At 52.2% G+C, this 24,106-nt stretch overlaps 2 protein-coding genes across 24 annotated transcripts in view; one reads left to right on the forward strand and one right to left on the reverse strand.

The window, feature by feature from the left end:
* The window catches only part of celf5a (cugbp, Elav-like family member 5a), a 157,173-nt gene that overhangs the window by 95,551 nt on the left and 37,516 nt on the right, over positions 1–24,106 (forward strand). The window lies entirely within an intron of this gene.
* Positions 21,204–23,125, reverse strand: LOC144411481 (uncharacterized). The gene has a single exon (XM_078108629.1). It carries the CDS (start codon positions 22,982–22,984, stop codon positions 21,401–21,403), a length of 1,584 nt encoding a protein of 527 aa, XP_077964755.1. The 5' UTR covers positions 22,985–23,125; the 3' UTR covers positions 21,204–21,400.

Here is a 24,106-nt window from a genome sequence, read left to right on the forward strand (position 1 = left end):
GAGGAGCGAGCAAACATTGGCCCATTTGGACGCACAGAGACCGTAAGAGGAGCCACACCGCTGTTTCAGGGACTAATTAAAAGCATCGCCGTATCCAAGAGGCGTAACAGTGTGCACGTGTTTAAATTGTTTGTCAGCATGTTTATTAGGAAGAAGTTTGACAGTGCATAAAAAACAATCTCTCTCGTGATAAATACAAAAGTAAGTAAGAGAAAGAAATATAATTTCCGCCGCAGGACATGACGGACAGAAAAATATGAACAATGCACCCCTTATTTCATCTCCTTATCGACCTGTCTGCCCTTTACAGTCCAAATATATATAATTATATTCCATATATATTTCATTTTGAATATGTCACACCCAGAGTAATACTGTTTTACACATAAATACGATATATTTTTGAGTGCCGAGTGAGGCCTCTACTGGCTGCTTTAAGGCGATGGCTAGAACGGGACGTTAGCGGACGCCGACGTCGGTCCAGCGGGCCCTCGGGAAACCCCATCCCAACTGTGCGTGCGTGCGTGCGTGTGGATGTGGTCATGCTCCGACCGCGCTCGCCACGGCTCACGGTTTTACTCTGCTGACATTCGTCTCCTCTCACTTGACCCCCTTCGATCTGCCGTCGGTGTTTGTACCAGGTGGATCCTTCCTCCTCACGTGTGCTTTGTTTTACCTTTTACTTTACTTTATTCTTCCCGCCCCCCCCTCGCCCCCCCCCGGTCCCTTCTCCATCGATCGGTTTATCAGGCGAGCCGGCATTGTCCAGGATGATTGGCGAATGGGTCTCTGAAAAGAAGTCAATAAGCGCATCCCCGGACGCTCCGGGTCCAAACGCAGGACCAGTGCATCTTCATTGCCTCTTTGCACCAAACATAGAGAGGTGAAGACGCCCCCCCCCCCCCCCCCCCGGGCCGCAGGGACCCTGACCCGACAACGCCGACCTCAAAGAGCACTCTGAGTCACCGGGTGAGATCTGACGGAACCGAGCTTTTCTTTTCATCCTTTCATTGGCTCCCGGGTCGCACTCGGACTAATGACAGAGGTGGAGCAGGGCCTCGATAAGGAAAAGATCCCCATCTGGAACAGATGTTATTTGTTGTCCACTGACAACAGCTAATAGAGATCCACAGACTTATTTTGTTTTCGTTATTGTCCTGCAAATCTCCCTCCTCAGCAGGCCCCTGCAGCAATAAACTTGTCACAAAACCCAAAACAAGACACACCATCGCTTGAAATATAAATAAGCCCATTCGTTACCTATTGATTTTCCTACCATTAGGGAAGCGAATAGCTCGGCTGTTGTTGAGGTGGAAGATATTGTGGGTCAATACTGTGTTGCTCTTAAGAGCCACGGGAGATTTTCAAGAAATTCGGCGAAGGGAGGGCGAAAAGAAAGAAGGGGCCCAGTCCACAGCTCTGAAATGAGGAAAACGTCTGGACGGGTTCAGGGACATCTGCCTGGCCATAATGTTATCAGGGAAGCGGGGAGCGGCGCTCTGGGGGAGGACGCGGCCCTCAACAGCTGCCCGACCGGACCGCCGGCACGCGTCAAGCTAATTCGCTGGATTGGAAGCGGGGGGGATTGATTCCTGAATGCTAAAGTGGGACCTTGAAGCGCCGCTCAGCTCGTCTCAGCGCTCCTCTCAGAGGGGGAGGGGGGGGGGGGGGTTGCGTGAGATTTGGCATCCGCAGGTGATTGGGTTTCTTGTTCCTTAGCGGATCAGTTTTATCGAAGCCAATCTGACAGCCGGGGCAGTGACAGAGAGTGGGGGGGGGTCTATGGAGCGATCACTTTGGCACACCTCCACCTACTATCATTTATTTAGCTCCCTACATATTTTTTTTTCATCATCAGCACTCTACTTATCTCTTATTTGTTTATTCGGGGAAAGATTCAATTGAAAAGTCGTAACTGCTGTTTTTTTAATTGGCCGTTTTGCATAAAATGATCTAAACTCTCCTGACTGTAATTGCGATGTCGCTCGGGCCTCGCCCTCCTCGAAGCGCCCCCCCTGCCCATTCGGGAAGCGGGCGGGCTGTGTCTCGGCGCGAAGCCAACGTGACCTCCGTCTGTGACGTTGAAACAAAGGCTTCAAACCTCACCGGCGTGTCCGTGAATTCCTCTCCGCCTCCCCCCCCCCCTCGTGCGGGTGACATTAATCAAAGGTGAAAAGGGGAATAATCAAAGATCACAATATTTTACCCTTGATGCAGAGGCGCGTTCGTACGCCGCCGGCGGGAGAGATCGCCTCGCTCGCTCTGATCTGACATTAGCGCTCGGTGCTAAAATCTCTCTCTCTCTGCGACTCGCTCGTCGCTTTATGTCTCGTTCCCTCCCCCCCCCCGCCATCCAACCTCCACCTCACCCGTCTTCCTCTGTCCACTACTAAAGGGTAGATGTAGCTCAGGGGGAAGTGAGCTACCTCTACTAAAAGGTCCGGGGGCCCACCATGTGACCTGGACCCCGTAACATCTTGCTCTTCTCCTCCTCCTCCTCCTCCTCCTCTCCTGATCTCCGTCCACCTCAGTGACCTCACCCGGCCGAGTGATAGAGCGAAGCTCACAGAGCCGGCGGCGCGGTTCGTCACCGGTTCGTAAGGTCACTGGTTTTACGGAAGAGCGCTGTTGGAAATGTACAAAGTGCAAATAATGTACGAAAACAAACTTATTTGAAGTGCTCTTTTACCTCCAGACATTTCTTCTGTTCGATTCGCGATTGCAATGAAGCCGAGCCGTTCACTTGCACTTCATGTGAAATTCTTCTCTTTGGATGATGCTTTCATACGCGCGGCCGGGGAATGTCAGATCGTACACGAACACGGACAGGTCAGCTCGCCGTGTTTGGGCAGCAGAAGGTGTTCCTATGAATGTTTCTGTGTGTGTGACTTGCTGAAGTGGGGGTGAGACCATGTGGTCTGCACTGACTGCTTTGGAGGCCCAGCTGGTTCAGGGAGAAGAGCTCCCTGAGTAGCCAAGGCAGCCTCTCCGCCTGCCAGCCAGCCATCCTGACACACACACACACACACGCACACACGCACACACGCACGCAACATACACCCTCATGCATGATCACATGGTTAGGAGAAAGATTGCACACGGCGCGAGAAAAACCGCCGAGAATCGTACGCGGCTTTCCGTGCAATTAAAAAGATTTATTTCACTGCCAGCGTTGTTTTGGCTGCGAGTTCCGGCGAGGCGCAGTTTGTCAGCGAGTCTCAGCTGAGCGCGTGCGCGGATGTGCGCGCGAGGCGCAAAGAAGTGTGAAGAACACATTCAGGCCTCCTGTTTACACGGGGACAATGCTGTGTGCACCCACAGAGCTTACCGAGATCCAATCATCTCGGCTGACCTGCAGCCAGGATTTGGTGAAAATAGCCGCCCACGTCCGACAGAATTGTCCAATATCCTTGAATGCAACGTGCAGCGGGAGGAGAGGAGAAAAAAAAAAGAAAAATCTTTATTTGTTGGCAGCCAGGTGCTGGCCCTGCAAATTATACATGACCACAGGTCCTATTGATTCTCTCTTGTTTTTCTCCGTCTCGTAACACATTGTTAGAGGAAAGTTGGTTCACTGGACTCTCACAAATTGTTTTGTAAACACAGTGGGAAGAAGAAGAAAAAAGAAACGCTCCGTTCAGAAGTTGTCACATGTAACGAAATGAGTTTCTCGGCCTGTAATTCCATATTTCTCATTGATTCAATTGCTCGGGATGCTGTTGTTCCACTAAAAAAAGCAGTTCTTTAGCATTAAATGAAACGACTCTGATTGGATGTGTTTTAATGTTGATTTTGTGGCACAAACAAATCTATTCCCGTTTGACTGCATTTGCCCCGCGGCCGCTACCGTGCGTTTGCAAAACAGGTAATGCTGATTGCTTCTTCAACAGCAGAGCAGCGGTTTGCTGAAACAATGCATATTTTGAATGTATTTCTCCTGGGTTGCAGCAGCTCCATTTATTCTGACCTCCCCCCCCCCACCAACCAACAGGGTTCTCCGCCGAAGTCTGAAGTGTATCACTGAATGGTGTGCAATGCTGCAAGACTTGCACGCATTAGCCAACTTAAAGTCCACGCATGGCGCCGGTGGAAAAGGGAGAACGGCTCCCTGGAGGCGCCGCGCTGCTTATCTGAACAGCGGGAACGTGGACGGAATGACGAGGTGGTCTCACCGTAGGAGTCCCCCCCCCCACCCCCCCCACCCCGACCCACCTTTAGCCTGGCCATTTTCTTACTTTCTGCAAATCGTCTAAAGGGCGAGCCGAACCGGGGGCCGCGTGTGAGTGGAGGCGGGACGCAGGGAAACAAGACCCCTTAAAGGAATTTGTCATTTTAAACAAATTGCTTTGCAGAAAAATCAAACCGGGGATTTTCTCCCCGTTTAGTCCAAACTGTGAGGAAAAAGAAAAAACAAGGGACCCGAAGTGGGAAACCTGTAAACCTGCGAGAGGAGCGAACCGGCGCGCGGCCCCCGGCTCCCCCATTAGAGAGCCGGCGCGGCATCCGGAGGGGGAGTAATTGGCCGCGCGGGCTTCCAGGAGGCTTAGCCGCCCTGCTGGCACCACGAACCCGTCTGCGCCGACACCACAGTTTGCTGCTCCGCTCGGCGGGATGGCGGCCAGCTCGACTGCTGCTGCCGCCGCCGCCGCGTCTCCTTCGAAGGCCCCCGCGAAGGAGCCCGGGGCTCCCGGGGGACTCGCAGCGGCAGCAGCTGTCGCCCCGGTAGAATTCGGGGGACTCTGGTCATTAGTGGGAACCGGTGTGCTGGGACGAGCCGGGGTCTTGGACAGCTGGGAGACCCGCGCCACCCCTCATCCCTCCATTCCTCTGCCCCCCCCCCCCCCGTCTCTGCCACGGAGGATTCTGTATTCCCGACCTCCTCGCTTGAGAAGGTTGTGCTTTTGGAAATATGGACTCCGCTGGTAGTTTTTAGGGGTTTTCTTAAGAAGCTCTGAAGGAGAAGGACAGTTTCCCCTTGATTCATTATGTCCCTTACATACATATCTGCATATGTATTACTGTCCCAAACTACTATGAAAAGTACATCGCTTTGCCACTGAAATGAAGTTGAAGATTTATCCTTTCACAGCGCCCCTAGTGGGCGCATCTGTTTCCAGCGGCAGATGTTTGCCCTTGGAGCAAAGCAGGTTTATTTGTCCCATCAGAACCGATCCACCCTGCGGATTACGCCGCGCTGTGCCGCTCCTCTCCCTTTTTGTGCGCATGAATCTCATGCAATTTGTTTTCACAGCAAGGATGACCTTGGTGCAGCCAAAGTCAAAATCATACAAATGTTTCATGCGGCATATGTGAGCTGGAATATTCACCTGAATGGATTATTTGTTGAAGAACAAACACCGTCAGGAATATAAATCCATTTTTTGGGCGCACACTATTCCATCCAGCACGTCTTCTTCCAAACAGGATGTAATTGCTATGCATGTGACCGTGGCGCCGGCTTTATCCTTGCAGTTTCACTGGGGACATGGTTCATGGCCATGCACACACACACACACACACACACACACACACGATCCGGAGCATGTTGTGATACCATCTGACCTACGAGTCACTGACATTTGGTGTGTTCGGGAAGACAGAAGCCTCTGCTGAGTTGGTGGGAGCATTGCGCGCGTCGCTACGATACAGCGCGTGAACATCTGGACGGGCCCGGGCGCCACGTAGGTCTGCACCGCCGAGGGCTCTCGCCGTGATGTGTTGTTCTTTTATTCCACCTCTACGTCTTATCTGGGAAATAAAAACATGACCCTCTGTCGTTGTTTATGGATCAGGTGCAGGGGTGGACGGATGGGGAGGATTCAGCTGCGCCGAGGGGTGAAATACGAACGAAGGGCGTTAAACTAAATCATGTTTCAAAAGACGGCTGAGTGGTAAGCCGATGAGATTCTAAAGATGAGATTCCGCGGGGGACAAATGGTCTGCAAAGTTTTCAAACGAACGTGACAAAGGGAATAACGGCACATTATGTCTACAAATGGCGCTCGATTTAAAGGGGCACCGCTCGGAAGTCCTGAGCTTACAACTTCAAGATTGTCCTGCATCTGGAGACAAAACTGGAGTATTTCTTTAAGGCTCAATGGTGCAGTTTCCTTCAAAATAACAAAATTCCGCTTTAAAAAAGTGGTTAAAGGCTGTTATCCCAGTAGTAGCTTTTATTGTATTATAACTATTGATATTACATTATGAAAGCTTATTATAAGTGTGATGTTTCTACTGCTTCCACAGCACCACGTCTCCAGGCGACTCGCCCAGCAGAGAACATTTACTTTTTGTCCTCCGTCGGCGGTCGCACACGTCGTTCAATGCGACCGGCGGCAGCACCGTGGCCATTTCTCACCGCGTTTCCTGGCTAATTTCCGTGCTCTTACAAAGTACAAAGACGTCTCGCGGGAGCAGCAGGCTTTACCTCGGGGCCTCCCCTGGGACCGGTAATCCATTGGCGGGGTGTGTCGCCTTCCTCCCCCCCCCCACCCGCCGCCTGAGCCGGCTCAGCCCACTTCGCCCTCTCGGTTCCATCTATGTATTTTGGTTCCGAGTCGGCTTCCGTCACCAACAAAATCAGTTTGCACTGGAGGAGCTGGATACCTGTTTAGGGAGTCGAGTTGTGTGTGTGTGTGTGCGTGTGTGTGTGTGTGTGTGTGTGTGTGTGTGTGTGATGAAAGCGGTCGGAGGCGGTGGAGTGAAAGCCACGAGGCCAAAGAGAAAGAAGCCCTGGCAGAGATCGGTCCCCGTGCCCTTCACACAGCGGCTCCCTGTTTGAATAACATGCAAGAACTTTTTAAAAAATCTCCCACAGCAGCACTAAAGCTCTTTGCCTTAACTTCGTTACCACATACTGGTTTGAGAAAATACGTTTTCTAATGCGTTTCTCTGCCGTCCTTCTCCCCCTCGTTCTTCAATACGTGATATGAGCAAATGTCCCCCACTGCCAGATTTCAAAGAATCAAACAATTGCGTCCTAGATGAAGGCGCGGGACGCGCAGCTCTAAGTGCACGTCTGCTTGTCATTAACACTTCAACGGAGAGCGCCGGAAACGACCCTCGCTGGTCTTTGAGCGTCAAACCGCTCCTTCGTCTGTTGAACTTTTTGCTCCCGTAGAAAGTTTACCTGATGTCTGTATTTTTCACTCATTCAACAGTCAAACTGACTGAGAGGGCGAAATAAATCGATCCCAGGCGACTCGGAGGGAAATCAATCATCGCTCTGAACGCACAAGAATCTACTTAGAAGATTCCGCTCTCAGCGCTTCAACAACGTTTCACCGATGCACGATGTATTTTTAGCTCTCTGGATAATATTCTGCAGAAGTGTCTGCATTTACAAACACGCGTCGGCTTGGTTAATCAACGATGCACACTTTGTTTCTCATGCTTTATTTTAGCCGAAGCTGAACTCAGAAGCTAAATCAGAGCATCTCCCTTTGAGCATCCAAAACAATTGGACTGGAAATATTTATCTCTGTAATGACACGCTGACGTCTGCGCCGTCGTTGCAAACTGTGATGGGAATTCTTCAGACTAATGGCGTGATAACGGCTCGCAAGCAGGTGTAAGCGCCCACCATGGTGTCGTTCTCAACCGTCACCAGAACGGGACGATACCCGGCATTTGCACAATAAACTTCAAAGGGATGTTGCACGGATTCATTTCAGACGCTGCTCAGGTGAACACTTCAAGTACGAAACCCGACATCCAACTCCAGATTCTCTCCGCTGCGGGGCCGATTATTTCCAATATTTTTCCTACCTATTATTTCTAATTCGTTCCTCCTCTTCCCCTCCGTGTTGTTTTCTTAACAATTTCTCCCACTAATTTGGGATGGAAGAAGACGTCTTCATCCAGCAGCGCATTAAAGGAACGCGTATGTGTGTGTGTGTGTGTGTGTGTGTGCGCGGGGGAGGTGGAAGGGGGGCCGGGGAGGTGGGCTTTAGATTACCTTTGCAATTTGGAGAGAGAATGCAGCTTATAATGATCCGGGATGTTCCCGGGAAAGGTCAGCTGAGATTGCAACAGGCGTAATTAGTAGCTTATCAATAATGCATCCGAGGGTTCAGTGGGTGTGCAGCCTCGCTCTGCGTGCGTGGATGGGAGGCAGCATGCACGCGTGGGCGGGCAGGGGGTGTGTGTGTGTACCATGGGATGACCAATGAGAGCTCTTCTCCTGACGTTCATTAACATAAAAACACCATGAGCATCATCAGCGTGCAGAGTAGCGAGGACACAGACTGATGGAAAAAAGTCAAGAGACACATTGATCACTAAGTCAATTACTATTGATCACAGTGTCAGAATTAGGGGGGATGAGGGAGGCGGAGGGGGGAGTATGGGGTAAGGGTGTTTTGCATGATGCATGCAGAAAATATTTTGAGTATTACGGCCATTTGGTATCAGCTTTCACACAGTCACAGTATGCAGTAGTGGAACGTGTCCCCCCCCTGAAAGCAGCGCCGAGGTCCGGGCGTCACTCCGTATCGGAAGGTCCTCCATCACAGGAACTATAGTCCACTTCTACTTGCCTGTAAAACTTCCACGAGATGTATAGAAAGACAGCTGGGGCGGATTCTTCATTCATCATTTATATTCTGTGAGTTCTTTCATTTAACCGGAGACGTGGTCATCTGGTCCCCACGTTGCCTCCAGGATTCAGGACGCTCGACGGCCACCTTGAGGAAAAGAAATCCCTTATTTATTTTCATTTGATATCCTTTTTTTTTTTTTTTTTTTAATTTAACGCTATTTCCATTTTCCTCCATCACCCCCACGCGAGGGCTGGCGGAGGAGCCTCTGACTCCCGGCCGACGCCGACGTCGGATGGTTTCACTCAGACCGCAGAGCTGAAATATTAAACCAGGAGAAGGAAACTTGAGTATCTCGCATAAATCAGTGGCAATGTCCTCAGTCGGAACCTGGCTCGCTGATAAGGAGAGCAAGATCGAGGTAGACATTACCTCGCCACCTCCACCTCCTCCTCCTCCTCCTCCTCCTCCTCCAGCAGATGAGGCGTGTGATCTCTGGAGGCCGACGGTGTGTTCGGAGGAAGACAGAAACCCGAGACGCACCTTAGCGGTGGGGGAGGGAAGGGGGAAGGAGGCACCGCGTTGGGCCAGCGCGCGCGTATGTGTTGACGTGTGTGATGTAATGATCCCGGGGGGGGGGGGGGGGGGGCCCTCGCCTGTTTGATAAGTCGCAGCGGAAAACACATGAAGAGGGAAGCGAGCGTGAGATGAATGTGATTGGATTGCCGGGGCCGAGTGCCGGCGCTCCCAATCCGTCTCGGGGTCCGCGGGCCCCGTCTCGCAGGGCGGCAGGAGGTAATTGGGTTCATTGTTCTCACCACAGGATCCCCCGGATTGAAAGCTTCATTATCTGGATAACCATGGATGTAAATGAACCACACGTATGCAGCGGGGTAATGGGGGGAAAATAGATCATCGCTCGCCCCCACAAACACGTACAGTCGTTTATTTTTTGGTGCTTTTTCCGCAATCACATGCAGAAATAACTCCACCTGTGCAAACCATTCCCTCCCCCCCTCCCTGGCTGACGCTTTCTTTTCTTTATCGAGTGCGGGGAGATCATTTGGATTAGACGGCCGCGCTTAACCACATCTCCTCCGTGCAAAGTGTGTTTGCATGAACGGCCAGACGGGTGCTTGAAGAAACAACAGCAAGCCGTGTGCGCGCGCTTTGAATTATTCAGGCTAAACCAATATACAACCCCAGCACACGTTTCTCTCTAATTAGGCGTTCCGGAGTCCGTGTGCTCTGCGTCAGGCCTTGGGACAGTCATCCCGCGGTTCGGAGAACCGGGCGCGCCGCCGGCTGCCAACGTGTCACCGGCCCGAAGCCGGATAAGGGTTGAAGCATCTGCCTTCTGGAAATAAACAGGAGCTCACGGTGGAGCCGAACCGCTCTCAGGCCCTCCGGCAAATCCATCAATTAGCTGCAGATGTGATCTGCATTCGAGATTATTGCGATTTAAGCACGTCGGGAAAACCGCCTAATCTGGTCTCTGATGGACGCGGCAGATTTTCAATTTACTTTCCAGGAGGGACGACGGGGGATCTGGTCGGACGACCGGGGGACGGAAGTCACCGGAGGAAAACACGCCGCTAATACCCTCGTTTGAATAATCGCCCCCACCACCATCCCTCGGGTTTTTTTTTTTTTTCTTTCTTTCCGGAGCAAAGTAGTTAAATGTGCCTCCACGGCAAGCGAAGCCAGAGCGACCCGGCTGACAGCGTCCGCGGCCCAGGACCTGGGCGTGTTGCGGCTCACCGTCCGGAGGCCCCGGAGGAAAAAAGGGAGGGATGAGGAGAGCGCCGTCCTACCCGACGCGACCGCGCTCTCCCGTTGGGGGGGACGTCTCCCCCCGGCCGGCAGCTCAATTCTCCAACAGAGGCCTGTCAATCTCCTCCCTCGCCGTGACCTCTCCCCCGGCCAGGCGGGACAATGGCCCTACGCGTCAATACCGCAAACAAAAGGCCCGGCGAGCCTCCAATCCGACCGAAGCACATTGTCTCTCCACCCCGCTTGAAGGGCGCTCGACTCGGACGCGGGCGAGGGGGGGGCGCTTCACCTGAAAGGGAAGCTGGGCGCGCGCGGGCCGCATTGGCGTCGCGAGTCGGGCCCGGTGGCGGCAGACGGCAGAAACAGTCAGGGACCTCGTTAGACCAAGCAAGCTTTCATTAAAGCTCCATCGCCGGATCACCGCGATCTCACCGCGTTGGTGGAAGTCAAGAGTCTGATTTTGACGTGTCCAATCGCGTTTGGGTTCCTCTGCGCCCGCCCGGTGTGCTGTTGTTGGGCGCGTTTGTGTGTTTGCGTGGGTGCGATGAGCGGCGCGTCCCCTCGCTGAGCAGAGCGAGCAGGACTGCGATGGTCACAGAGCACATTTTGTACCATTCGCCTTGTAATCAACTGGGATTTGTTCAGCACAAATGCACTGCGAGCGTGGGAAACTTCAAAAAAAGCAAATCTTCCAGCGCAAATTATCGACAGTTGGTGAGGAGAGGCTGTTTTATGAGGGGGGGGGCGAGTGCTTCAACACTTATTTTATTTGTATTATCTTTAATGACACAGAGGCTAAATGGACCATACAGGGAACTGATTAGCAGCTCCCTGCAGCTTGGCAGCCTCAAGTCAATATGGATGTTTTATGGGTTTTTAAAGGACATTTAAAATGAATTTTCATATATGGCTTAAGGCGCCGGGCTAATCACAGCACGCAGTCTCCTTATGAATGATGCGCTGCACTCCGAGGCATCGGGATGGCTGGCTGGCAGCAGTCATTACAAAAGGGGAAGGGCACCGCCGCAGAGAGGGTGAGCTTAGACAAAAGCAATAGACACGGCGGCCTGGAACGACTTCAGAGCGACTCCGTGAAGGCACATTTCCCCCCGACCGAGGGGAGGTGCCATCACTTCTAATGTTGATTGATGCTGTTCGGAGGAGATGAGGAAGGGAGAGTTTCTGACATTCAATTCAGGGCCAGTTTCTTTCATTCTTTCAGCGATTACACTTGAAAAGTGTAGTTAGCGAGTCGAATCGCTCCATTTTTTAGGGGGTCAGGGCTTGAATAATGTCCCTCCGTGAATCAATCCCAACCTTTCCTCTGGTATGTACATGTACATGCAGCACGCGGTCAGATTTCATTGACGTTCGCCGGCTTTGTGAATACCCACTTTGTGTGTCTTTTATTTCTTTTGAATATCGCGTTGTCGATCGATGGCGCCGCCTCAGCCGCTCTCTCTCTGCTCTTTCATCATCGGCGGGCGTCACAGCCGCTCATCGTCCCTCCCTCCACCCTCCTCTTCTCTCTCCTCATTTTACTTTTCTTAAGCTCACCGTCAAACAGGACGCTCACCCGGGCTGCGTCCTCGAGAGGTGAGGGCGGCGTGAACGGGGAGGTTCTCGCGCGGGGGGGGGGGGCGGCAACCATCAAACGGACGGCGGGCGGTTTGATCTGGACGCCCTCGCTCCCTGGAAAACTCAGTTTAGTTGTTGTGAGCATCACCGATCAACACCTCGGGAGAGCAATCAGCCGGCCTGTTATGCACGGCGGCCCCCACCGACGGAGCGCCGGGCCCTCGGCCCTCTGCCGGATGGCGCTTCGCCGGGATGGCGAGCTGTTTTTTTCGGGGGAGCACAGCGGCCTCAGAAGTAGCTCCTGTAGCCGCGGGCTGCAAAATACTTGAAAATAAGCTCCTGGTTTCTTTGATGTGTGTGTGTGTGTGTGTGTGTGTGTGTGTGTGTGTGTGCACCAAATCTAAAGGCATTTCGAGCAGCGCTGCCTTTGAGCCAAGGACGAGTCTAAATTGTCTGTCGGAGCTGAAGACGGGCGAGGTGGAGACGAGGGTTAAGTAGAAATCAAGAAATGTGATATTTCTTGCTGATGGTGGCATTACCATAATGTACACTTCACACGGCGGTAATCCCGCCGGCGTTGTGTTTTAAGATTAGACTATCAGGGACGCCGCGGATCATTGTTGGCCCGCTGACGGGCGGCGGCGTCTGACGTGTTTGTGCGTTTAACAACAAAGAAAACTAATGAAGTGGCCGGTTTAGACATCGCGGTGTCACAGCAAAACGTGTAACAGCCACGTTGTGGAACGTGGTGTTCTGGCGCTTCATCCCCAACATCGTGACAATCGTGACCATTTAAAGCCTGGTTTATTTTTCGAAAGCGACGCAAGCGACGCACGCCTCCCGCAGCGCACCAGGCTGCGATTGGTCCGCTAACTACGTCCTTCACGGAGTCTCACATTTCCGCTTTCACAGCCCGACACCGCCGTTATTAAAACGAGAAGAACGTTTACGAGAGAACGGAGCAGATTTAAGAACTTTTGTCGGAGGAAATGCGTAAATATGAGCGCTTACACAAGCCGTCATTGGCGGGTTGTGGAAGCGGGTTGGATTCACGGAGGGAGGTCGCCGCAAACGCCGGTTTGCCGGTCGAGAGGCGCGCAAAGTTGTGGAGGAAAATACGGGACAAATGTGTCGATGCACGGGGCAATAAAGTCTACGATAATTAAACAAACAAACAAATAAATAGACGTGACTCTCTGGGTCGTCTTCAACAGAAACACGTCACTCCGCCCGTTGTTCCGGCGGTGAATCGCTCTGCAGCAGACGCAGAACCATGAAGTGAAACGAGTGCGTCGACGCAACGACGCAGAAGCACACTTTAGTTGCAACGAGGTCACGTGACTATCAACTTCCCCTCAGCTAAAAAAAGAAAATGGCCGACTTGTCGATCCACTATCTGTGAAAAACACAAATTTTAAGAAAGCATTTGTATGCAGCGAGAAGTATGCGTCATATTTTCATAATCTTCCATCAGAGGATGTGGAAGACCTTCCGTTTGTTAGTTTCTAGTGACGTAGTTGCGAGGCAACGTGAATGAATGGGCGAAAAAACGTAGTATTGTCACGACTTTGGGGAGAGAGCGTGGAGGCCGCGCTGTGCACGCCGCCGCTGCAGATGAACAACAATGCGCCGTGAGAGGTAGAGCCGTCACACGGGGGAAGGGGAGGAGGACTTGGCGTCAAGCGGCGCCTGGATCGCCGCTCCGCGGGGTGCCGGGGGCCGGAAGGCGCGCCTGGTAAACGAGGGGGACAAGTGACGGCCGTGCTTTGAAAAGAGAAAGGAAAAAGCTCTCCAGCGCTGCAGCGACTCCCCGGAGGTCTGAGTGGCTCACAACATGTGAACACACCTCAGCTTTGGAATGGGATGGTTACCGAACGGCTGTGACCGCGGCGTTTTCGCGTTTCAAGAAAAAAAAAGGCGGATGAAAAATAACATTTTGCAATCTTCGGACTTGAAAGCCTTCCTTTCTTTCTCCGAGAGGAAAATGGAAGAGAAAATGTTCAGACTTTCACGCTTGAACAGTTATTCCGCCTCTTTCTTTTCCCCCGTTGTGTGGCCAGAAAAAACGTTCCTTCATTTTCTCTCAGACACTCTTCTCAAAAGGTTCCTCTTTCGCTGGGGACAAGTTTGAAGTTTGAAGATACGTTTACAGGAACCGTATTTCATATTTTTACGTGAGCAGATAACAAACAAAGTCATCCTGGACCTTGATCGACTCGCACCGTCGGACATCATGTTACACCTTATAAATCCGGCTCCTGTTTAGGCAACAACATCTCTTGTTTGTTCGCCTGTTTGTAGCTGAGTCACTCGTACATCTGTACAGCCGAGTGCGTACTTCACATGTTGATGTCCCACTTCGCTCATGCAGTACTTGTAATACTTGTAATGTTAAACGGGTCCTCCAGTGGGGTTTTGGTTGAGATGGAGTGCAAAAAAAAAAAAGACAATAGGACCATGAATCCTATTTTAATCCATTTGTAAATCCGGTCCATGTGCATCCTGTGTTTCCTATAACGCATCCTTATAGTGTCTTCCAATAGATGCCATGGAGGACGAGGACATCGTCCGGGTATTTTATTATTATTCTTTCCATGTTGGTTCCCTTGATAGAAATACTTTAGCTCTGACATGGTCACAGTCAGTGTCACATAGAAGCGGATAACAAAGGCCGCTGGGAGCCCGGTTCTGACCCTCGATGCACTCGGGGAACATTTTGAGCAGAAATCCTCTGTGCTTCTCGCAGCCTCTCCTTCACTCTTCCCCCGTTCGTTAACCGACTAACCGCACGCCACCGACGTGCGCGTTTGACGAATTAATGGATTTATTCAACCCAGGAAGGGATTCTGTCTGCGATGACATGGTAAAAGGTTTTTAATTTGCTATTTATCTGCACATGGCATCGTAAACACAGCCCGAGCATATAACCCCGATGTTTTATCCCCGTTATTTTAAAACCAGTTATTTTCGGAGGAATGCCCTCTAAATAACATGCATTTCCACCCTGTGAATCTGGTAATTTGGTTCTCCAGAAGTGACAAAGTGTCGCTGGAGGACCAGATGTGGCGCTCTAATGGTCTCAGGGGGCAGCGCCTCCGTCACCGGCTGCCACGGAGAGTCGGTGCCTATTCTCTCCCTCTCGTTTCCCTATCACCCCTCCATCTTTAAAGTCAGCGGAGGGAGGTTGCGGCTATAATTCTGGGGCTGGATTTCCTCTCTAAGCCTCCTGTGTCCAATAGAAGCACCTGCATTAATCCCAGCTAACACCCCCTGATCGAGTGTTTCTTTCAGGCCCGTAAAGGGTGTTCACGCCGGGCCGGATTGTGGTGCCGACGACGCCGGTGACGGATGCGTTTTTGCCCGAAGGCAGAAAGATCTCCCACTCTGCCGCTTTCCACCGATGCCACAGTACAAATAAAAGAAGTGCCAGGAGAGGAGGGGGGGGAAAGGGGGGTCTTTATGAACGTTTGTGAACATTTCCTCTGCATGGCTCGAGGTTTTTCTGCATGTATTTTGTTTCTAGAAGCGAGCTCGTCGTCCTCTTCGTATTTGCAGCATTTTGGCTCCGCGGGGTTCCACTTTTCACTGAGCGGGCTCCCAAAGCAAAGGTGGTCTTTGGTTCTGCCGAGGAGGAGAAAGAGAGAAAAGGGGGCGATCGCCATCGCTCGCTTCACAATGTCCCGCGTATCGATTTGTCTTGTTACTGCAGGTCAGAGAGAGAAAAATAATTAGGAATAATTAGGTTATTATTTCATTTCCTGGCATTTGTAGCCCCCCCCCCCCTCGCCCCCACACCAACCCTCCCTGGTATTTTGGGAAGCCCTGAGCCCTGAAACGAATGGAGAAGAGCAGCCACGGTCAGAACACTTAAATGGCTTCTCTCACTTTGGCTTTAATGTCGTCCAAACGCAAAGGGTTGGAACCACCCGGGTGGTTTCACGCAGCGCATTTGGTTCCCCTTCCCTGCGCCCCCCCCCCCCGTGCAGAACATGGGCTCGCATTTCTTTGGCTTCACCTCCGGGGGAACCGGTGGTGACGGGAGTGGAGGTATTTTTGGGGCATCTGAGTGGAAAGAAGATCAGTGTTTTCAGCGTTGACTCTGCACAAAAGTTCCAAAATCCCCAGAAGCAAACGTGACTTTTAGTTTTTTTCAGTAAAATGATCGCTTTATTACAAAGGCATTCAGGCGTGAAGCCCCCCCCCCCGATCTGAGATGTCCAGTGTGGGACGCCGGAGGCATTGAGGAGCATTTCTTTCTGCCGCTGCAGGAGATTTCTCAGGGCAAAGGAAGCGGACAAAGCGTTAGTGAATGAGAAGTAGGAACGCCACAGCCCCAATAGGATTAAATGGGTAGCTTTTTCATTCTAAACACCTTATCAGGGACTGGTTTCCACCTGGGATGAAAGGTGGATGTAATTAACTTTATGAAAGGATACGGAAGGAGCCGATAGGATTATAAACCAGCAGCACTGTGGGTCCCCAGAAGGAGGACTAACAGCCGCTGTTGAATCCATTATCGCTGGTGACAAATCATACTGTTGGCTGTTTCTATATGAGGAGGAAGGAGGGAAAAATGTTTACCAATGGAAGCGCAAAGAAGCTTTTACAACGTGAACATTCGTTTATGAATATCTTGATTTCTTAGTCAAATAAGGAATATAAACCACCTCCTTTATTTTCTTAAACCTTTTTGATCTCATTCTCACCATAATGTCCGATTTGAGTGTGTTTATTGTTGAGTGAAACTAGCACACTGGCGGTGGGTTGCTGGATTAACCAGAAAATATCGTAAATATATATATTTTTAAACGCATATTTATATTAATCATAGTTAAGTAAAAAGATTTTAAAGAAGAAAATGGAGAAGAAGCCATCATATTCTCTGAGTAATTAAGGTTTATGCTGTAATGTCAAGAAATGAATGCTATTTTGTTCAACGTTGGACAGAAATCGACGTTACATGTTGGATGCGAGCAACGAGCTGTCTTCTGACAGGTGGAGCATCGTACATGTCTATTAACTGTTTGCGCCTGGCGGGGGTTTTCACCGGGGGATTTCTCTGCGGGCCGTTTATAGCACGGTGAGCTGAATCCAGTAGCGTAGCAACGGTAACTATGGGAATAGAGACCCGTGGAGAGGTCAGCGTGATGGACTCCACTTGGCCTCTTTGTGCGAAGGCTTGCACATTGATTTTTCTAATTCACAACATCTACAACCACCTCCGCCTCTCCCCCCCCCCACACCCCCCCCCGCACATCTTCATGCGTCGCTGAGCCAAGGCAGCGTTTCTCATTTCACACGCGTTTCAATGTGAAACACGCTGGATGGGGGGGGGGGCTCTCTTTTATTTTCGACTCTTGCCAAATCCGCCTCTCTGCTCCTCCGCCCGTCCCCCCCCCTCCTCCCCCCCCCTCCTCCCCCCCTCTCCTCCCCCTCGGCGTGTGCGTTTGATGCCGGCCTCGTGGGAGGGATTCTCCGGGGACCTTAATTGACAACTGTGTACAATAACTAATCAGCGGCAAAGCAACTGGCCTTTAAGATGACGAATTAACTAAACTAATTTCAGATAATCCTTCGGCGCGACCGGGCTGCGCTGACAGCGGCAATTGATATTTGAAATGCAGACGGCCCTCTAACGCTGACTTCTGCCAGTCACAGACCCCCCCCCTCCCCGCCCCCTCCACCCAAATCCCCAAGTGAAGGTGGCGTGGTTGATAAACTGCTCTCGGGGAGCCCTGGATGGACGGCGCTCACCATGGATTCCTCTGGCGGGCCGGCGTTACGTTGAGTGGGTTGTTCTGCAGGTGTCTTAATTGCCGGTGCATCATTTCATTGGTGCGATTAAGTCTCTTGAGGGTTGTCGGGGGAGACGGGACCACAACACTGGTTCTTTGATGAGAACCATCATCGGACGGGAGGCCAACGGGTTTCTCCGTCAGCTGCTCTGAAAACACGTTACGCTTTTTGACCGTGACTTACATGCTGCTTTGTAAAAATAGATGTTCCTCTAGAGAGGCACCGATTTGCAATTTCCTCCGGCAATTTCTTTTTCTTTTTTTTTTCTTTTTTTCATCATCGACTGACCCGCTGCTCCCGAATTGACTTCTTTTTAAGAACTATAACAAACACCGTAAACTAACACACACAGCTTCTCTTTTCTTTCCAAAGCACGTGCTACAGGTTACCGGAAAATGAAATGAATTTGCAGCACATAACGCTTCATCCACATTCCCAGCAGACAACCAGTGCAGCGTTTCTCCACAACAACAACATCTAAGCTCCATGTGAGACACCAGCGGGGGGATTTAAATCATCATTAATCCCCCCCAAACCGACCCACAAAGTGTGCATGTGTTGTCATAATGCGTGAATGAAATCTTCAAGCACACATGGGAGGAAGTCCTCCTGACATCACGGCGTGTGCTTCCCTAGCTAGCGGTCGGGGATGCTAGCGAAGCTAAGCTACGTCAGCGGATCGCTTGGCAGACGTGATCTTTAGTCGTAAACGCGTGTCTGCGGAGAGCGGCGTGAGCGAGAAACAACCGCACGCAAACACTCGCGTATTTTAGATCCAAATCCGACGTCAGTTTATGTGCCGTCTAAGATGGCGGCAACACGTTCAGTGTGAATGTGTGTGCAATTTGTGCGTGTGTGTTGTTAGTCAGCACTGTCAGTAGAGACAACAGGATTAAGAGGAGAGGATCCGCAGGCGACCGTGCCCCCCCCTCGTCTCCCCAGCATGCATCTCTCATCGCACGCGGCCATTTCTGTTACACTGTTTGCCGTTTCCCTTCCCTCTAAACTTCCGTGTGCTGACGTGGCATTTTCTCAGCCCTGCACACAGAGCCCTCCGGTGCTCTCAGAGTCAGAGCATGTCCGTCTGTCCGTGTGTGTGTGTGTGTCTGGGGGGGGTGTTATCCTCCCCTCCCTCCCCCACACACTGGCATCACATCGTATCTCACAGTCAAACGGAGGGACGGCCTCCAAAGCTACACACTGCAGCGCAGTCGAGGCTCCCTGCACAGGAAGGATCATCTGGAATTATTCTGAGCCCACATTCAAATTAGATTTTTTTGCTCTGAGCAACAGGGTGGGATCAGTAAAGGTCAGGGGGGGAGTTAAAATGCTTACTGTAATATTTGGGGGGGCCGGAGATCCAGAGGAAAAGGCCGTCGGCCTCACAGTTCAGTCAAAGTTGGTGAGAGAAATAAGTTTGCCTGATAAGTTATCAGGTATTAGCCTGACGGGTCCAAATTTCTCCATTCCTTCATATCTACCACATTCCAAGACACAGATTGCATTTGTAGATCCCGCATGCGAGCTCGAGCCCCTCGGTTCAGGAGTTCCATCAGCCCGCGTGCGCCACACAATGCATTTCCACGCGTGCCGAGGACACCAGGTGATTTGCTGCGACAATAAACGAATCCAATAAATCTGATGCGTGAAGTGAAACAGCGACGGGGAAATGTAACTGACATCCGAGGGAGAATTCCACCCCCCCCTCTTGATGATTTGTTCGATATATAGATATTTATTCCATTAGATATCGAGCTAAATATCTGGGAAATGAAAACAAATGGGCTGTCAGGACGACGGGGGGGACGGGCGGGCGAGGGAGACAGAGAGAGAGAGAGAGAGACGGGTGGGAGATGGAGAACATTGTGGGTCCGTATCTCTCGTTACACGTCTCTTTCCTCATAAACCGAGCGGATGGACCTTCGCTGGAATAAATGGTTCCGAACTAACTATCTTCATCGCCATCGTTTTCGGTTATTCGCGGGAAATGGGAAATACATCGACATCCATCGAACCGCCACTAGTTAATCAGAGTGTGGAAAAGTGGGATCTGGAATACACAACGGGGTCCGGTTCGGTAGAAACTGTCCTTTTATACAGAATGCACCATTTAAAGTGGAAAAGACGAGAAAAAAGTAACACACGACCTCAGAGTCATGATGAACCCGCTCGGCTCGGAGTAGCATTCTGTCTTTCACGTCCCTCCTGCGAGGGGCCGATGGAGGAAGCCAATTTGGTTGCGTAGCCTTGAAGCAGTCAGAGCGACACGAGTAACTTATTAAATTGTGGATAATCCTGCCTGAATGCTCCGAAAGAACGGCCTGCTGCTGGCACGTGTGGCGCCGCTTCATCCGGGAAAAGAATTAATGGCGGGCGACGCCTCGACAAGTTTGGTTTTTATGTGAAGAACCTGAAGGAAAGCAGAAAGCAGCCCCCCCCACTGCATGCTCGTTTCTCTTCTTAAAGGTGCAATAAGGAAGATGTGTCACAAAAACATTTCGCTGCAGTTCATTAGTCCAGCAGTGCGATATGCGGTACGACTCTACATCTGATCCCTCAGACGGCGGCTGTCCTGGATTACCAAACCGCTTTCAGTGGGATCACATCACCTGTAAAGGTGCTGAGTGACCTTCCGGCCTGGTTGAAGTGCACCGCCGCCAATGGGGGAGCCGAGGAGACGGCCGCGCGGCTGTCAGAGTGACTGACGGGGTGAGGCACTACAGACGCCATGCACCATGCAGAGCTCGCGGCGTCGTGGCCGCCATCGAGAACGAGCTCCGGGCTGCGTGCAAAGTATGAAAAGCGTTTATTTGTGTGTTTTTACAAACCGTTAACGCTGCAGTTCAACAGTAGAGAGACGAACTCGTGCACACTCAGAGCGGGGGGGGGGCAGGGAGCGCACCCCCCCGTACCCTCCCTGCAGGCCGGGGGGGAAAGCCGACATGCAGGGTGGCCCGTAAGCCTCTTTGGTCCGCGTGCGGCAAAAGTCGTCTGCCAGCTCAGTTGCTCTCGCGGACAAAGCTGCAGAGAGATAGCCCACATTCCGGGACGCCCTCCCTCTCTCCTGAGCTGGAGTCGGGCATGGCCCCCCTCGCTCCCTGTCTCCTAAGCCTCCCCCCTTTCATTCCTCTCGCTCTCTCTCTCTCTCCTTTCCACACTCTCCACCGCTCTTGCTTTGCCGCGATCTTCAGGCGTTGCACGTCAGACCCTTGAACCTTTTTTCCTCAGGTCGAGGCTTTGCGCTTTCACGACGTGGCGGCTGGGGTCAGAGGGTGAGGAGGTGAGAGGATGTCGCACCCGACGGGATCGACACGGATATCACACGGAGCTCAGCTCGGCGCGGTTTACAGTGAAGTCCGTCGTCTGGCGCTGTAGTCAATTTCAAACCTTCCAAACGGGGAAAGAAAAGGTACCACGACTATTAGAAACAATGGAGGGTAGTGAGTCACCTTCATGGTTACTCATTAGCCTTCATAGATAATCACAAGGTAATGTGAGAGAGAGAGAGAGAGAGAGAGATTTTTTTTTGATTTTTTGAAAAACCTTTATTTTCTTTAAAACGCACAAACATGTCACATACACGACAACGCTGAAAAATTCAAAAGCTTGAGCTGCCCGTCGATTTGGCTGCTGGCTCCACTCCTCAGTTATTCCCCACCAGCATCTCCTCTTGCGTCAGCCGGCCAGGATCCTCCTCCACCGGATGGACGCCGCACTCAGTCCACAGAAGCACCTTCGCTTCCCCTGTTTATCTTCAGGATGATCTTCCTCATCCGGAAGACTTCCTGCTGGGTGTATCTCCCACTACCCTTTTTGCTCACACCGTTCCGAGCAGTGCGAGAGAACTTCTCTAGGTCAGAGAAATACTCCTCCATGTCCACCCCCTTCATGTTCTTTGTTACCTTCAGGAAGAGCTTCACTCTCCCCACCCCGTACCTGCTGGTCACCGTCCCACCAGAAGAGGCGCTGTCAGTGGAATCCCAGTCAGCAGAGGACCCGGGTTCACCCGCTTTCCCTCTTGTGCTCCTTCTGTTTTCTGACCCTTTCTTGGCTCGAGAGGCTCCTCCGCTGCTCCTCGTCTTCCTTCTCTTCAGGGGGGCTTTACGTTCCTCCTCCTCCCCCTCCATGTCATCGGCGCTGCTTTCAGACCGCATTTCCTCAGCACGTGTCTCTTGACTTTTTTCCAGCTTCTCCTGCCCTTCTTCACCCCCCAGAACCACCTGTTGAACCCCACTCACACCTTCCCTTCTCTCTTGGCTGAGCCGTCTGACACCACCTGTCTCTTCATTCACCCCCACACTCACCTGGCCCACCTGTTGGGCCTCAATCAGCCCCTCAGTCACTCTGTCGCCCCCCTGGCAGGCCGGCTGGACTCCACCACACCCTCCATCTTCTCCCCTCTCACACACCTCACTCTCCGGCTGAACTTCACTTGTCCCCTCCCCACACATTCGCCCTACCTGTTGTCCTCCACTTGTCCCTTCCTGGCCCCCATCACTCGCCTCCCCACCCTGCTGGACCCCACCAGTCCCCTGCTGTCCGTTCTCGGCCGCCTGCTTGACCCCACCTGTCTCTTCCTGTGCCTCCTTTCCCTCCTGTTGTACCCCACCTGTCTTCTCCTGTCTTCCCTGACTGTCCCGATCCTCCACACCTCGTTCTCCTGCACCCTCTGTAGAGTCCTTTCCCGGACATGTCCTGGCGAGATGTCCTTTTCTGCCACACCTGAAGCAGTTCATATTGTCAGAAGTGGCAAACACCACATACACAAAGTCCTCCACTTCGACTCCAAACATCAGGTTGAGCTCCTTGGTCCTGTTGTTGAGGACCATGAGGAGTTGCCTTTTGTGTGAAACCACGTGTCTCAGCAGCGGGGACTTGCACCCCGAAGAGACCTTCTTTACGGGAGACACCACCTTCCCGTGCTTTGACAGCTCCTTGACCAGAGCCTCGTCCCCGATGAACGGGGGGACGTTCGACACCGTCACTCTCACCGCCGGCGTGGAGAGAGGCAGAACGGGCACGAGCGCGCCGTGCACCGCGATCCCGCTGACCACCACCGCGTCCGCTTTTTCCACACTGTCGAGGAAGATGACCACCGCGTTGTTCATGCGCGCTGCGGACTTCACGCTGCGGTGGCCCACCAGCTTCCCCACGGCCAGGCTGCAGTCCTCCACCGAGTACGAGGGGCTCAGCGCGATCCTCACGCCGTGCTTCCGCGTCAGCCTGCCGAAATCCATGGCGGCGTGCAGAACGCCGTCCTGCAAACTCCGAAACGCTGCAGATACATTCAAATTGCACATTCCCACAACGCGTACACAACGTTGACTTTAGCTGTCAATTATTTGCGAAAAAAACCGACATGAAACACGCTAACGCTCTCAGCTCACCACCTGCACGCTCCCTCTCAGAGAGAGAGAGAGAGAGAGAGAGAGAGAGAGAGAGAGAGAGAGAGAGAGATGGCAGAACTAGACGATCAGACAATGAGAGAGAAAATGTGTCAGCGAGATGATACAAGAAAGAGCCGGGAGCGACTCTACTGTAAGAGGGAGGAAGGGGGAGTTGGGGTACTTGGGGGGGAGGGTTGGTTGAGGGGGCGTGTCCGACATTACCCCCCCCATGAATCAGTGTCAGTGGAGCGATGAGAAAATAATTAAGAAACAGGCCAGCGCCGTGTTAAATGCTGCCAAAGGTAAAGGGCCCATTCTACTGTGTGTGAACACGGGAAGAATGGCGATAAATGGGATAAAGGGATGAGGGGGGAGGAAAAATCCATATGACAGCGGGTGCCGGTGTGCCCTTCACGTGGCGTGGTGAGGGGAGACGATATAAATAGCACTGGCGCGTTGTAAATGTTTATGTACAGTAGCTACGTACACACTTTGCACTGCGGCGCCGGGATTTACGGCCGCGCTCGTAATACACTGAATTCCGACACAAGGCTGTGAGTAATATTTCACATTCGTTATCCCATTGAGGGTAAATCTCCCCGGGACGCGCGCGGTGGCGGTGAAATATTTAAACTCGTTTCTCCGTCTATTTCCCTCCTTCCAGCTGCTGCGTGCCGGGAGGAGCACGCGAGATACACGCGCGCGGGCCAACAATTATACCTCCAAGAAACCTCATGCAGCATGTAGGGGACGGGGGGGGGACGGGGGTGTGAGAGGGAGTCAGAAGGCTGTAATTGTGTGCTCAAGGCTTCCGGCAGGGCTCGGGATGCAGCTGAACCCCCCCCCCCCCCCCCCCGGCCGGCGGCGCAGAACGGAGCGGCCGTTACATTGCACTCGTGCGTAAAATGCGCGCCGCTCTCTTGGGAGGATATTGAGTGACAAACACGTGGCCGCGCGTGGTGCACGCGCACGGATGTGCGGTTGTGTCTTCCAGGTGTCGCGTGCTGATATCCATCACGCTTTCGTGCCGGCGGC

Source organism: Gasterosteus aculeatus, chromosome 8, assembly GCF_964276395.1.
Source record: "Gasterosteus aculeatus chromosome 8, fGasAcu3.hap1.1, whole genome shotgun sequence".
NCBI lineage: Eukaryota > Metazoa > Chordata > Actinopteri > Perciformes > Gasterosteidae > Gasterosteus > Gasterosteus aculeatus.

What these genes read in the sequence shown, in the direction of transcription:
- LOC144411481 (XM_078108629.1), bottom strand. Translation starts at nt 22,984, where the DNA reads ATGTGCAATTTGAATGTATCTGCAGCGTTTCGGAGTTTGCAGGACGGC.